This window comes from Camarhynchus parvulus, chromosome 3 (genome assembly GCF_901933205.1).
Source record: "Camarhynchus parvulus chromosome 3, STF_HiC, whole genome shotgun sequence".
NCBI lineage: Eukaryota > Metazoa > Chordata > Aves > Passeriformes > Thraupidae > Camarhynchus > Camarhynchus parvulus.
In genome coordinates this window covers 70,362,129-70,376,524 of record NC_044573.1, presented here as the reverse complement: position 1 = coordinate 70,376,524, position 14,396 = coordinate 70,362,129, and the positions used below count along the sequence as shown (strand labels likewise).

The 14,396-nt window shown below is 43.8% G+C and overlaps 1 protein-coding gene across 4 annotated transcripts in view; it reads left to right on the top strand.

The window, feature by feature from the left end:
* KLHL29 (kelch like family member 29) overlaps nt 1-13,445 on the top strand; it is a 391,289-nt gene extending 377,844 nt beyond the window's left edge. For all 4 annotated transcript variants that reach the window (XM_030946673.1, XM_030946674.1, XM_030946675.1 and 1 more), the window contains one exon: nt 11,113-13,445. In XM_030946673.1, the coding sequence (XP_030802533.1) occupies nt 11,113-11,296 (184 nt within the window). In that variant the 3' untranslated portion in view covers nt 11,297-13,445. The remainder of the gene's footprint in view (nt 1-11,112) is intronic.
* The last annotated feature ends 951 nt before the right edge of the window (nt 13,446-14,396 follow it).

The window sequence follows — 14,396 nt, the reverse complement described above, 5'->3', positions numbered from 1 at the left end:
TTATTTATTAGGTGCTTGTGATTGCTTTTCGGGCTCCCTTCCCTGATTGTGGTCTCAAGTTGAACAAATTTCACCAATTGCCTGACAAAAATAAAACTTGGCAGCCATTGCAGGTACTGGCAGCACTTAAAGGCCTTTTAAATAGTTTTACATGGCTGCTACTGAAAGACGGGCTTGTTCTGCGCTGTGCACAGCCAGCCCTTCCCAGAGCAGATTCCCAGGCTGGGGAAGGGCTGAGCTGCTGGTTTCCCTGGAAAAGCCACAGCTGGGCTCTAGACACTGCCACAGGCACCAGGTGAGGGTTTTTCATCCCATGTCTGATGCAGCAGCACCCTGAGGAACTGAGCCAAGGCAGGGTGGAGGGGCTGTGCTAGGCGCTGTCCTGACAAAGCACTGGCTGAGGTGGGAGGAAGAGCAGCAATGGGCAGCAGCAGGGCCCACAGCAGACCCACATCTTCCAAATATTCAGCCAACTGCACATTGCTCCAGGAGTGTCCCTGGCCCCCATCCTACTGTTGGAAAACACCTCCATGTTTTAACTTGGATTTAGCCTTTCACTTCAATGCACACGAGAAAATACCTTTTAAGAAATCATGCTCAATTTTTCTCTTTTTGCTGTTTTTTTTTCTCATTTTCACCTTTTTCCCTTCCTTTTATTAATTTAAGGGGCACCCTCTCTTGGCTGCTGGAGCAGATATTGCTGTAAGCAGAGCGGTCAGAGGACCAGCTCTGTCCCAAGCCAGCTCCATCCCATCGGCTGCTGCCCTGTTCCCCTGCTAAGGAAACATCCTCCCAGTCCCTCCACTCCAGCAGGAGGCAAAGCAGGATGAGTAGTGCAGTGCTCAGGCGGCATATAATGATATTTTTCTCCTGAAAACTAGAAATAACAGGCACAATACCATACAGTATTAGAGCCCTAAGCTGTAAAATGAAACATGAGGGATTTGGACATTTGATACATTCCTGCATCTTCCCATCCATCATAGAGAGGGATGAGCTGCTCTTTGAACATCTTGGGTTTGTAAAAAGTGACAAGAATCTGTTAAATATACAAGAGAAATTGCGTGGCTGATTTCAGCTGTTGGCTGAGCACCTCACCTGAAAACTTGCCAGGGTTTCTGACATGAAGGGATGCTTTGCTCTGCACCCTGCAGAACAGAATGACCAAGGAAAGTGAACCAGTGACCTAAATATTCCCTAGTGCTTAGGCACCATAATAATGGGCTTTGTTTAAGTAAAATTTGCCACCCATCCGTAAAAAGTAACTTCAAACTTTTAAATGACATTTTTTTCTAATGCCTAAAGCAACGGTGGTCAGGAAACCTACATTTATAGTGGAATGGTCACCAAAAAAAATACATATAATTGGAAGCAAAAAAGGCACCATTTCAAAGATTCTTGAATGCACTGGGAAACAGTCAAGGAAAAATATTTCAGCCTGAAGACATGTAAAGCTTGTGACAAAACCTAAATAAATCAGTGTGTGTGGAAATCGGGAAGATGGGTGATCAGCAGTAACAAACAGGTTTAAAACCTGCTGCTGCTACAGGAGGCTGAGGGAGCCAGTGCTGAGGGCTGATGGGAGTAAAAAGAAAGGCACTTAAAATTTTGGGGACAAAATTTGTAATTTAAATCAGTTATAAAACCACTGCTGATGACAGTGATGAGGTAGCAAAGTAAAACACAGACCAATTGGGTAGGTGTTTTTCATATGTATTTGGAAGGATACAAGGAGGTTTGGTTCTGTGTTCTGCTGTGAGGGACCAAAAGCAGTTACTGTTGGCAGCAAGGAAAGATGGGAACTCTGAAATTTTATTCTCAGATCCAGCAATGCAGCTGTCTTAGACACAGGTGTCTTTAGAGACTTCATTGAGAAGCTGATTGAACCACTAATGTTGATTTTTAATAACTTTTCAAGTTGAGGATGGATCAGGGCACTGCCAGAGTGTTTCTGTACTGTCAAAAGGTGAAAAGGAGAATTTCAGTGCAGCAATTAATTTTGCAAAGTGCCAGCATCAAGGTAAGTGGTCTCACTTAGCCTCATGTTGGTCCTCTGCAAAATACCAGAGTGGTTAATTTGGGATTTCATCAACAAATAACTAGATGCTAATAAAATAATGAAGATCAATCAATGCACTTTTCTAGAAAATGAAGCTTGTTAAACCACCCTATTATCACAGACTCATTTAGATTTGAAAAGACCTCTAAGGTCCTCAAATCCAGCCATGAACCTGACACTGCCAAGTCCACCAGAGGTGTTGGGAAGCCTGGTTCTTTGTTTTGGTTTGTAATACAGCATGCCTGGCTGCTAAATACAACTTTGATGCTGTAATATACTGCAATTTCTCCAAGGTATTTGGCTGGCATTATATGGAATTAACAAGGCACATGGTAGAGAGATTAAATCTGCTTCACTGACAGATCTCAAAGTGTAGTTGTTAATGAGAAGGTATCATTCAGCAAGACCACTGGTAGCAAGCACTTCTTCTTCTCCAATGCTATTTAATACATCTATCAACAATCCAGGTAATAGAAAATCTCTCCTGATAAGACTGCAGTGGGCTTAACACTTACTGGGTACAAAATATTACAGAAGGAGCTATTTTATCAGTTCCCTGAATATCTCTGTTGAACTGTCTCAAGCCAGCAGTGGTATTTTAAATACAAGTAAGACACAGAGCAAGCACACTCTATGCACACTATGCACACTCTATGCACACTATGCACACTCTATGCACACTCATAGCAGCCCTGCTGCCTTAGAAAGCCAGGCTCTCAGAGGAGGACATAAATGAGATCACTCAGAGCAGCACAACATGAGCTTGCATCACAGTGCTCTGGATAAAAGGTCACTGCAATATTGGGGATATAAAACATGCCCCAGCACCAAAATGAAAACAAACTGAAGCTGGGTAGAGTGAGTGCTGCTGTATACAGTGCTGGGAGACAAGTCCTGGGTCCTGCATCAACATGTGGAAATACCAGCAGAAGTTCAAAGGGAAGCTACCAAAATGACCCCAGATTGCAAATCAAACCTTTGACATGAAACTCGAGGAGTTTATCAAAGAAAGGCTGAGAGGTGACTTGATCACTGGGAGCAAATGGAGAAGCTTTCAGTCTCGCAGACAAAGGCGTAGCAGGTCACAAGGGCTGGAATGGAAAGTCAAGTTACACATCTCATAAGTGAAGCACTTTTCCAACAGCAAGGATAATTAAACAGAGAAGCAGCAAGGGAGGGGGTGAACTCACCAACACTCGCTGTTTTTAAGAGGAGATTAGATACATTTCCAGGAGAGATGCTGCCTGGGGAAATGTCCATGGCCTGCGTATACACAAGCTCAGATTAACTAGGCACAGAGGTCCCTTCTGACCTTAGCCTGTGAATCTATAAATTCCTCATTCCACTCATTAGCATGGATCACAAAAAGCATGGTTTAAAAGCAGCAACATAAACAACTTAAAAATTAACTGCATGCTATTGATCTCCTCTCACCAGGAATCACTCAATACTGAATTTGCTGGGAAAAATCTTGACCGCATCACTTTTGTTTTTATCTGCCTTGTTTCTACATGTTAGTCATGAGGGAGCATGATAGCCTCAAGCAGAGGGAAAAGAAATGTGTGTGACATTCCCTGCCTGTGAAAAATTAAAGGTCCATTCAAATGGTTTTAATATCAAGTTAAATTACTTTTAATGAAAAATGAAAAATAAATGGTTCAGTTCTCCAGCTCACAATCAACAGAAGAGCAAATTGAGGATCATTTTCAGATTAAGCCCAGCCTGATGGAAGTCAATAAGAAATTCATGCTGATGTAGAATTAACCCTTTGAAAGATGGCACTAAATGGGAAACGAGCTATAATAGGCCTGAAGCATTTTAAAATTCACTGAGAGGTTGAACACCTTCCACGCAACAGGTGAGGGAAGTATTTGACATTTCCCAAACATCAGGCAAGCATGAGCTTTTTGCCACACACCCTTTCTCAGTTTGGCAGCCCCTGTTTATTTGCAGGATCTTGAGATGGTGGACAGCAGCCAACAGGAATGAAAAGCCAGGATGAGATGATGACATCTTGCTCTGCCAGACACCTCCCTCCAAAAAGACTTGCAGATATCCCTCCCCTTCAGCATGGCTTTGCAGGTGGGAGTTCTCCCTTCCTGCAGTGCCCTTCAAGGGTTTATTTTTCCACAAGTGAAAAGAATACCAAATGCATTCCTGTGCATGATTAAAAATTCCATATTCTGCTTGCTTAGAATGCAGGCAGCGTGCAAACAGGCTTGTGCTACAGAGAGCCTCCACGGGGCAACAGCGGCAGCATGGTGGTGCCAGCAGTAATTCCAGAGAAGCTAATTTAGTACCAGCAATTCCCAACAGACACCAGAAAAGCATTTTCTTCCTCCTCCTCTGACTGCTAACCAGTAAGATTTATTAGATGGTTCTGCTGAATGGAAATCTTTAATAAAACTTTGACTCAGGCTGAACAGCGCAAAACCAGGGTCAGTGTGGGGATTATTTTACACATACACACACCGCCCACCCCCACTTCTTCTTTTTAAGTAAGGACTTGTTTTTGAACAGCAAAGCATGGTGCTTCCTGTAATGACCTGCCAGGCATCAGCTACAGCCTCCCCAGGCTGGCTCCTTTCTGCCTTGCAAAGCTCATGGTAACTCCAGGCACTAGAAGGGATTGGAGCACAGCTTGTTTGGATGGATGTTCCCAGGTGCAACTATTATGGAACTATTATGGAACATTCCTCAATGGCCATGGGCTTCCCGCACCTACAGGCAGCAAGGTTGGTGTGTTCAGCCAACAGCATTTGCAGCTGGAGCTGTAGTCCAGAAGGGAAAACCAAAATCTTCCAGCCTATCTGGAAGGCGACATAGGTGTGGGGCTCTGCTCCACAGACAGCAGTGAGAACTGCTGCACCAGACTAACTTACCAGGCAGTAATTTCTGTAGAAGCTGATGACATGAAGGATTGTGGTGGGCATTAAAGCATAACTGATACAGACAGAGCACTCAGGCCATTACTGATGTGCTGTGGACTGTGGAGTAAAACACTGCTGGATTTCAGGAACAAGTAACAGTGCCACATGATGGCTTTGGATCATTAGCAAGGGAAAGTGCTCATGGACTAGGGGACAATATAACTGGAGCTTGGCCAGAACACCCACGCTAATAATCCTGCTCCAGGAAGGGGTATGATATCCTCCTAATTGACCATGACTAATCTGGACCCTCATTTATCCATCTCCTTGTAAAGATGACACTTCTGGCAGCGTGACACGGCCACCCGAGCTCGAGCCCTGTGCAACACAACACCCTGGCTGCCAGCACTGGGGGCTGTCAGCACTGCCACTAAGCAGGGACAGCCACCAAGCAGGGGACAGTGCCTTGGCTCCCTGACTGCCACCACCCACAGACACAGGGCCAGCAATGCCTTTTGCTCCAGTGCCTCAAACCACCGTGCAGGTGTCTCAGAAAGGTCCCAGGTTTAACAGAAAGCTCAAGGGGCACTTGCAGCTCTGCCTGGCACTGCCCAGAGCCACACCCTGCAGGAGCTGGGACCCTGGAGGCTTCCCTGGTCCTAACACCAGCTCCATCCAGTCGATGAGCATCCTGGAATTACAGAATATCCTTAGTTGGAAGATATGCACAAGGATCATCAAGTCCAGCTCCTGTCCCTGCACAAAAATCCCATCAGCATCATTCAGTTCCACCTCCAGTAAAGCCCTCCTGAAATATTAGGTCAGGAAGGAAATTCATCCACTAATAAATGCAGGCATCTTTTTTTTTTTTCCTTCTTTTAAGCAGATCCTGTGTCAACCTATCTGATAATACTCAATAATTTTCATGGAACTGCTTGAAATAAATGTGTGCTTCTGCATGCATAGCCAGAAATGAGGAGGGAGAAGAACACTGTTTGAGGCTTCAGTAGATACTAAGCTGCAGGCAGTCAAAACAATACACTAATTCAGCCATTTCAAATGTTTTGCAACCCTGAGAGTTAAAAGACAGAATTTTTAACAATTATGTGTCAACATTTCCTCATGAGGCTGATGTGATATTTAGGACTGAGCAGGAAATTTTAAAGAAGTAATAAAATTAACATTTCTTGTAGTCCCACTGCTTGATGATATGTCCGGCATGTCATTGAGAGAGATAAGTGCTGGAGCAAGAGCACCCAGGCATTCACCTCTCAAACACAGAGAAAAAAAGACAGTGATCTTCTCCTTCCAAATCTTACTGCCCATCAGGAGACTTCCATCTTCTCACTCTACTCAGGTCTTGTCAGGAGCACACAGTTAAGAAAAGACACAGAAAGACTGGAGTGGGTCCAGAGGAGGGTTTTGAGGATGTTCAAAGGGCTAGAGAGCCTGCCTGATGAGGGAAGACTGAAAGTCTTTTCTCCCTGGAAAGAGATGGCTCAGGGGACCCTCACAGAGTATTCCAGCACTAAAAGAGCAGCCACAAGGAGGATGGAAGCTCCCTATTGACAAGGAGCCACAGGGAGAAGACAATGGGGCAAGAGGTAAAAGCTGCACAAAGAGAGGCTTCATCATGATGCAAGAATTCCTTACAGTGAGATCAGTCATTCACTGGAATAACCTCCCCAGGGATGTGGTGGAGTTCCCATCATCAAAGGTTTTCAGGATGTGATTGGACAAGATGCAAGAAAATCTCATCTGGTGCCCCTTTCTGACAAAGGCTGGAGCAGATGATCTTTCAAGGTCCCTTCCTACCTGTGCTGTTCTTGGATTTTTTGGTTCAGTGATTCAGTTTGTCCATCAAGAGAGCTATCAGAGAGGGACTTTCTCTGCCACTTGATCAGCCTGGGCAAGGACTGAAAGGTGGATAGGCAAGGAAGAGATGTAAAGGCTGTTTAGATTACACAAGCACACCAGTGAGGTCCCCACCAGCCCTTGGCACACCTCAGCCTCACTGGGATTTTCCTGGGAGTGTGATCCAGAGCTTCATGGAGGTCAGCAGATGGATCAGACCACCCATGGCAGTGTCAGGGGACAGTTGCAGCATGATCCTCTGACATTGCTTGGGAAATGAAGGATGCCCAGGCACCTCAGGAGAATCAGTCACAGGGCAGGAGAAGCCTCTCTAGTGAACAGCAGTAATTACCTGCAGAGTATAAAGCTGGGTCGTTCATTAGCCTGCATGGTAATAATTTGCTGTAACTCATATTTTTGGAAGGAGTGGCTGATGTGATTTGGATTTGGATGCCCATTACCTTCTCCCCAGGTGTTCTGCTGGAGAGGTGGAGGTCTGGCTGCTCCCCAGCCAGGGAAGTCACTGCCCCAAAGCCATCGGGGTTTGTGTCCCTGAAGCAAGGCTCTCTGGCACAGAGCTTCCTTCCTTCCTTCCTTCCCAGGGTCTGACAGCCTGTAATCATTTTATCTCTCTGGATTAATGGCACCAAGCAATAAACTCACATCCTAATTATTGTAATTAATTCTTTCTTTGTATGTCAGCCTTGGTAACGATGTTTTTACAGCTGATGGGATGGGGGGGAGGGGAGAAACGAAATATTGTCACAGTAAAGAAGAAAGAGCAATGAGCATACTCCTTTCCATTCACTTTTCTTAAGGTTTTAGAGCCCACTTGAGTTTTCTGTTCTCTCAGGTCCCAGAAATTAGCAGTGATTGTCCTAATACTACAAAGTAGCAGCAATTTAGGATTAAATTCCTAATTATCTTAAGCATCTACCTGCCACTTTAGCCCCTGAGATGGCTGAGTATCTCTAAAGTTCCCTGTTCATGAGGACCGACTGTGGGCTCAGAACTATTTCTTCATGGCAGGAGCAGCTCAGTGCTTTGCTTAACCTCAGGCATGACTCACAAGCATTATGCCAGTCTTATCTATGGGAATTGCATACAGAGGGAGCAGAAGTTGCTCTAATCACCATTTAAAATTCATACAGTCTTCCAGAGGGTGGAATTCAGCATCCAGTTCTTCCCCACTGTATTAGCACCATGATGGGAAGGTACAGGATTGAGCTGGGCAGGAATTCTTTCCAGGGCTGCAGCCCAGGTTCCAGAGAACAAGGGCAGCACTTGCCCACTCGCTGTAAGCCCAAATCCAGAGCATGGGCTGGGGAGGAGCCCAGACCCAAGTCATTTTGAAAAGGTTTCCTTGGCTGTTCAGCTGCTCTGCACTGGCAGCAGCTCTGGCTAAGGGTAGCTCCTACTAAACATGTCACAGAGATGATTTCACTGGAAGGAATGTGGGTGGCTAAGATGCGACGCAAGAATTTGTAAAGCACCCACGTCCCTGTTTAGTGACCTAACGTGAGATGCCTGAGGGAACACCAGCACTTAGGGCCAGGTTTCAGCTAAGCAGCACAGAGCCAGCAAGGAGGGGCTGGTGCCTGCTTGGCTCCCGCTCCTATGGTCACCTGTAGAGTCTTCCCTCTGGTAATGACTCCATGCAGAGGAATTTCATCAGTTAATGAGCAGGGTGGTGGACCAGCCTTGTACATCAGTGGTGACTGAGGACTGAGATCCTCTCTGTATTGGTGTGAGGTGCTGCCATCTACACCAGCATGTCCACACCAGGAAATCAAAACTAAGGCCATTGATGGACAGCAGACCTTGATCATCAGCACTGATGGAACCAGCCCCAGTCTCCGTGCTCCACACTAATACTTGTTTCAATTGCCCATTATTGATAGTTCTTCAGACAAATATTTTTTGGGGATCTTTTGGAGTTGTTTTGTTTTTCCCACTTAACCCAACAAAACTGATAACCCATTTAATTTTTATTTCCTTTTTTGCATGAAGCACTGTGTAGGAGTACTGTTTTAATTAGTAGTCAGCATTTCATTAGAGAACCAAGGCAGCAGAGTTGCTTTGTACCACAGTCCATCTCTGACATTAGACCTTCTTCCACACCCCAAAAATCATATCCCAACCAAATTAGCTTTCATCTTCTTCAGCTTCACAATCCAGAAAAAAAAAAAAGAAAAAAAAAAAAAGTCAAACAAAACCAGCAACCACTGCCCAAGAGCCTCATCTCTCAACTCTCATTTCAACAGCCCCTCCACCACATCAGGAATCTGGGGTGGGGAAATCCTTCCCCCTCCTCAGGCCACATTTTGCAAGCTGAAATTCCCAGCCTGCCTAAAGAGTGACTCTTTCCTGTCCAGAGATGGGCTTTCCACCCCTCAGCAAATATCCTAAGTCCAAAACTGTTGTTTAATTAGTGCATTTCTCTGATTTACTGGGTCGGCTGGTCCTGCCACCTCTGCCTCCTCCTGGGCATAGAGACTGAGCCTTGGCAGGAGTTCCTGCCAGGCAGGGCCTCTCTGCCACCAGCTCTGGCTCCTTTGGAGGTGAGCTCCTTCTCTTTCAAAGCCATCTTTCAGGATGTCACTTGCTTTACACAAGTCCTTATTCTTCCCTGTTTCTCCCTGACGTTTGAAAAATAATTACCCGTGGTTCAGTAAGTTCATTAGCAAACTCCCTCAGGAGCCTGGGCTATGCATCATCCAGCCCTGCTGATTTGTGGATAGGCTCTAATCAAATGTTTCAAGTCTCCCTCTCCTTCCTCCTCCTTTCAGATTAACAGTTATTTTGACAAGATTCTCATTATTTCCTATTTCCTGGCAGTACCCAGGGACTAGGCTTATTTGAGTCCTCACTGTTGTCATTGTGAGTTTATTTTTAACCTCAGGCTCTGCTTCTCCACAAGGACATCAGAGTCTTGTGTTCTTCAGAAGCACGTGGCATTGTCAGTGCCATTTTAGTCTCAGTTCATCCTGTGTCTTCCAGCACTCTCTGGCTTTTGCCTTTATCACTTTTTATCTTTCCTCTTCCCAGTACTTCAAAATTAGCCAGACAAAATTACTTTGTTTTTACCAAGACTAGAAGTTCACTAAACTTTTCCACCTTGTTAGATCTAGGCCACCTTCTTGGTTGCAATTAGTTTCTCTTCTCCCCCTCTTGTTCTCCCTGCTATCCTTTGCCAGGTACATACTCTCCGAGTCTCCCTTTTCTTCCCAACATAATCATTCATCAGCTGCTCTCCAAATGGACCCAGCCACCAGAAAAACCACTGCCAATCCCATCCACATTAACATCTTTAAATTTGGAAGGCAAATTTGGGCTTCCTGGCAGATGAAAAGCAGACAGCCCCAGTTTTGGGTTCCCCCCACGCAGTGTGAAGGTGGCATGGCCCTGCATTGGCTTTTCCCCCAGAGGCCTCTGCCATGCTCTGACATTCCCAAATGCACACATGGGAGCCCAGCCCCATCTTCATCAGCCCAAAGCAGTGTCCTGCTGCGTGCACCACTGCTCAAGAGGCCAAGGCATAAAGTGGAAGGAAGAGGAAGAGATGAGACCAAGGGACAGTTTTTCTTTCAAATACCTTCCACACCTGTGCACCTTCTCTCTTACCAGGAGCCTGTGGACCATGGGATTAGTCCAGCCCCATTATTCCTGATTTACATGAGGTATCTGAAGTCAAACACTTTCACTTTAGGAAAGCAGTAAGATCTTTTGTCATTCCCTCAGCCACACAGCCCCGGCCATCAGATCTGTGTGCACCAGATCCTCTTTCCCATGGACAATACTGGGGTGCACAAGGACAAAGCCAGCAGGATCTCCAGGACCCCATGCCAGGACACAACCATGGAAGGGGCTGAAGAAACAGAACACACTTGAAGATTTTTTACTCCCCATTTTGTGGCATTCATTAACAATTAAAGAAGTAACTTGAAGAAAGACCTTAGTCCAGCTGAGGTGGTAGGAACCCCAAATTGGATTGGTTTTGCATGTGCAAAGTATTACAAGGACACAGCACCCTGCCACTTTTGCTGCAGATCCCAGGTGTGGGCTGGAGAAAGATCTTACTTGGACTTTTATCTGTTGTTTACATTAGAGACAACAGTTACCTACCTGGCAGGAACACAAAAAGGATTAATTTTGGGGAGAGAAAGGGAGAGAGAAGAGAAATGCCCACACAGCTTTATACAGATAAGAACAAAAGGTGTATTCATTGTTTACCCATTGTTATAAAAGACTGGGTTTGTTTTAAGCCTAGAAAGAAAATTGCTCAGTAAGACAACTAACTCTAACTTTTTCTTTTTTTAAAAAACACAGTGCTGTGGTTCTGGATGGAAAAATCTATGCTACTGGTGGGATTGTCAGCAGTGAAGGACCTGCCCTGGGAAACATGGAAGCCTACGACCCTAAAACAAACACATGGACACTTCTACCAAATATGCCCTGCCCCGTTTTCCGACACGGCTGCGTAGCAATCAAGAAGTACATTCAGAGCGGCTGATGTTCCCCAGGAGTTGGGTGGAGAACTGTTTGTACCTGCTGAAGGCAGGCAAGAAGAATACTGTTACTTAAGGAACAAAAGCAGCAAAGCCAGCCAGTGAACATATTGCTCTAAAGTCTTGAATAGTGTCTACATTGAATGTAGAAAAATCATCCTCACCTTTTGGTGAACCAGGAGCAGAGAGCTCCGTGCTATGTAAGATATTGTTACTTAATAATGCAAGGGTGTCACTAGATGTTATAGTGGCACTTGTTCTGGACATCGGCTTTTGGTCAACCCAGGTGCAATAGAATTTCTCATATTTTTTAAGCTGGGGAAGAGAGGAAAAAAATAATCTGCATTTTACTTTAGAGCTCAAGCTTGGTTCTTGAAATATTCATGCAGATTAGTTTTACGATTACACTTTAGGCATCAGTCTATTTGAAAGGTCAAAGTGTCCTTACCACTTTGATTCCTACATTCGTTTCTAATACATGCTTTTCAATAGCAGTGACTGAGAGAAATTTTGTGTGACAGATGGCTTATGTTGATGTCAGTCTTCCATCAGATCAAACAAATATTTCAGTTCTCTAGAGAAGAGCCCAAAAGCAGGGTGAGGTGAGGACTAGGGAGAAGAAGAATAGCCATTGGTAATAAATTCCATGTAAAATGATGAAAACAAAAGGTCTGTTGGGCTGGATGAGTTTCTGCTCCTGGTGATTCTCGTGTGGACACATGTGGCTGTGCCCACGGTGGGAGGTGGGAGGCTTCTAAACCTTTTCCTCTGGGTTTCTGCTGATGCACTTGGCAGTGAATTCCCTCAGTGCAAAATGGAAACAGCTTGGATTCCAGAGGCATTCTCCTGATAAACCCACTCTTCACTTCTGGCTGGAATCACAGTAAAATGCACAGCATAGTGTGGGTTTGCCACGTGCTCATCAAACACAGAAGATGCCTCCTGTGGCTGCGCACTCAGTTTTGGCTCTCAACCAAAATTCCTTACGTCGGGATACACGCCACTATCTTTTATGTAAAGGCTGAGAAGTTTTTTATTTTACTTTATTTTTCAAGTTCCTTCCTTAGGTGTGGAAGCCTTATACTTCTTCTTTACAGATTTTAAACACTTGAGTTTAAAGCCCATGGTAGAAAAATGCATAGACTTAAGCCCAGTGTAAGAGACTTCAAATTATTACTATGTAGAGTTGTACGTATATGCACAGCACAGGGGTTATATTTTTATATATATTAAAATATTGTCTATCCAGAGAGCATTGTGATGTGGAGATTCTTTATAAATTTATACATAAAAGGAACAAATGGGAGATGGACTGGGTAACATGGAGGGGACAGGGGAAAGAATCTTAAAATTCAGCAGTAGAAAGTAACCCCAAGCTAAGGATTGTCTGGTTTCCTTCCAAGTAGAGGGAAAAAAGCTGCCATACTTGCCTTTGCAGACTCAAATCCCAAATGCCATACCAGTAATTCAAGCAGAGTCCTGTACAGGGTGTGGGTGAGATCTTGCATTCAATATCTAGGTGAATTTCATACCAAATACAGTAGCCTTTTTATATGAAGGGAGGTCTGCCTACAGCTTTGGGGAAATCAATGCAGATGTTTAGCTAATCATCTTATTTTATTAATAACCATTTATAAAATAAAATTTAAAAAAAAAACAAAGACATTTGTATCTTGCAGTATTTAAAGAAAATGTGCTCGAGTCAGCTGAGTCAAGCTGTAGGGTGACTCAAGCCTCTCATTTTGACAGTGAGGTTCCAGCCTTTGTTATGCAGTTGTTTTATTTATTCTTTAAAGAAAAGAAAAATAATAAGCACAACAAAATTATATACTAGTATGTCATTTAAAGTATTTATGTCAAACAGGGTGCAAGTGTGAACCTAAAGATTGGAGCACAAGTTTCTAACTGCCTGGGGCAGGACTAATTTTAGTGTTGGTGTGTGTCTACCTCCAAAGGAGGTGCTACCTGTCAACAAGACTGAAACACATTCGACATTTTCAATTTAGCTTATTTCTTCATTTCTCACACTGGAACAAAACTGGCTATTTCTGTGAATAATATTAAAAACAGGGTTATCTGTAATGGTATTGTATATAGTTTATGTTTACTGTTAAGTTCTTGTTATATTATAATAAATATATTTATAGATCTAGATTCAGCATCCAGATTGGATTAATTTTGTCATGATTGATCAAGGAAAAACACTGCACAAATGGGGACTTCATGTTTCAACCCAGCCAGGGGTGAAAATGTATTCATTCCATCTAGTTTCTCTTGCAAATCCAAAAATTTATTGCTGATACTTAAACACTCAGAAGCTTCCAAAGTGCTTTCATTCTCATTTCAGAAAAAATCTCTTAGAAGTAATTTTAGATTCTATTCAGAAGGACTGGTTTTTTGTTCATCTGTTTTCCCAAATGTACTATTAAGTAAAGAACAGAAGGGCTCAAGATAGTTTAGGAAACAATCTTGAAGAAAACCCCTGATAAACAGCTTCTTTATTTTTTTTAATGAAAGCAAAAATTTGTGCTGCACTGCTGCTGCAATGTCTAAAAGATGAAAGCTGCATTTGCCCTATGGTCAAAATTCCTTCATATCCAGTGTGGGAGCTCTGTACCTCACTGGATGCGTCGTTCAGAGAGCAATTCCATGCAACTGTTCATGGCTTCTTTGATGTTTCATTAGGGTGTCATCTGGTAGTTGTAAAACTGGATCTGGAACAAAGATGAGCCAAATATAACTAGTCTCAAATACCACCACAGTGGAACATTTCAGCCGGATCTGAGTAGGTAATTTCTGTTCTGCACATTAACAGAAAGAGCCTAACATTTATTGAAATTGTCTCCAGTTCTTACGGAGTATTTAAGACCGTGAACTGCAGTTTTTAAACATTTTAGTTTAGGCTTAGTGGCTGAGGTTGAACAGCCTGTGAAGATTACTAAAAGCCTTGCAATTCAGTATTACAAAACCATGCTGCAATAATCCAGACCAAGTGGGGTGAGTTGCCAACCTTTCATCAAGGCTCTGCACGGATCTCTTACTCAGCACTAGTCAATAATACTTGGTAGGATGAACAAGACACAGACTATTTACTTTACTTGTATG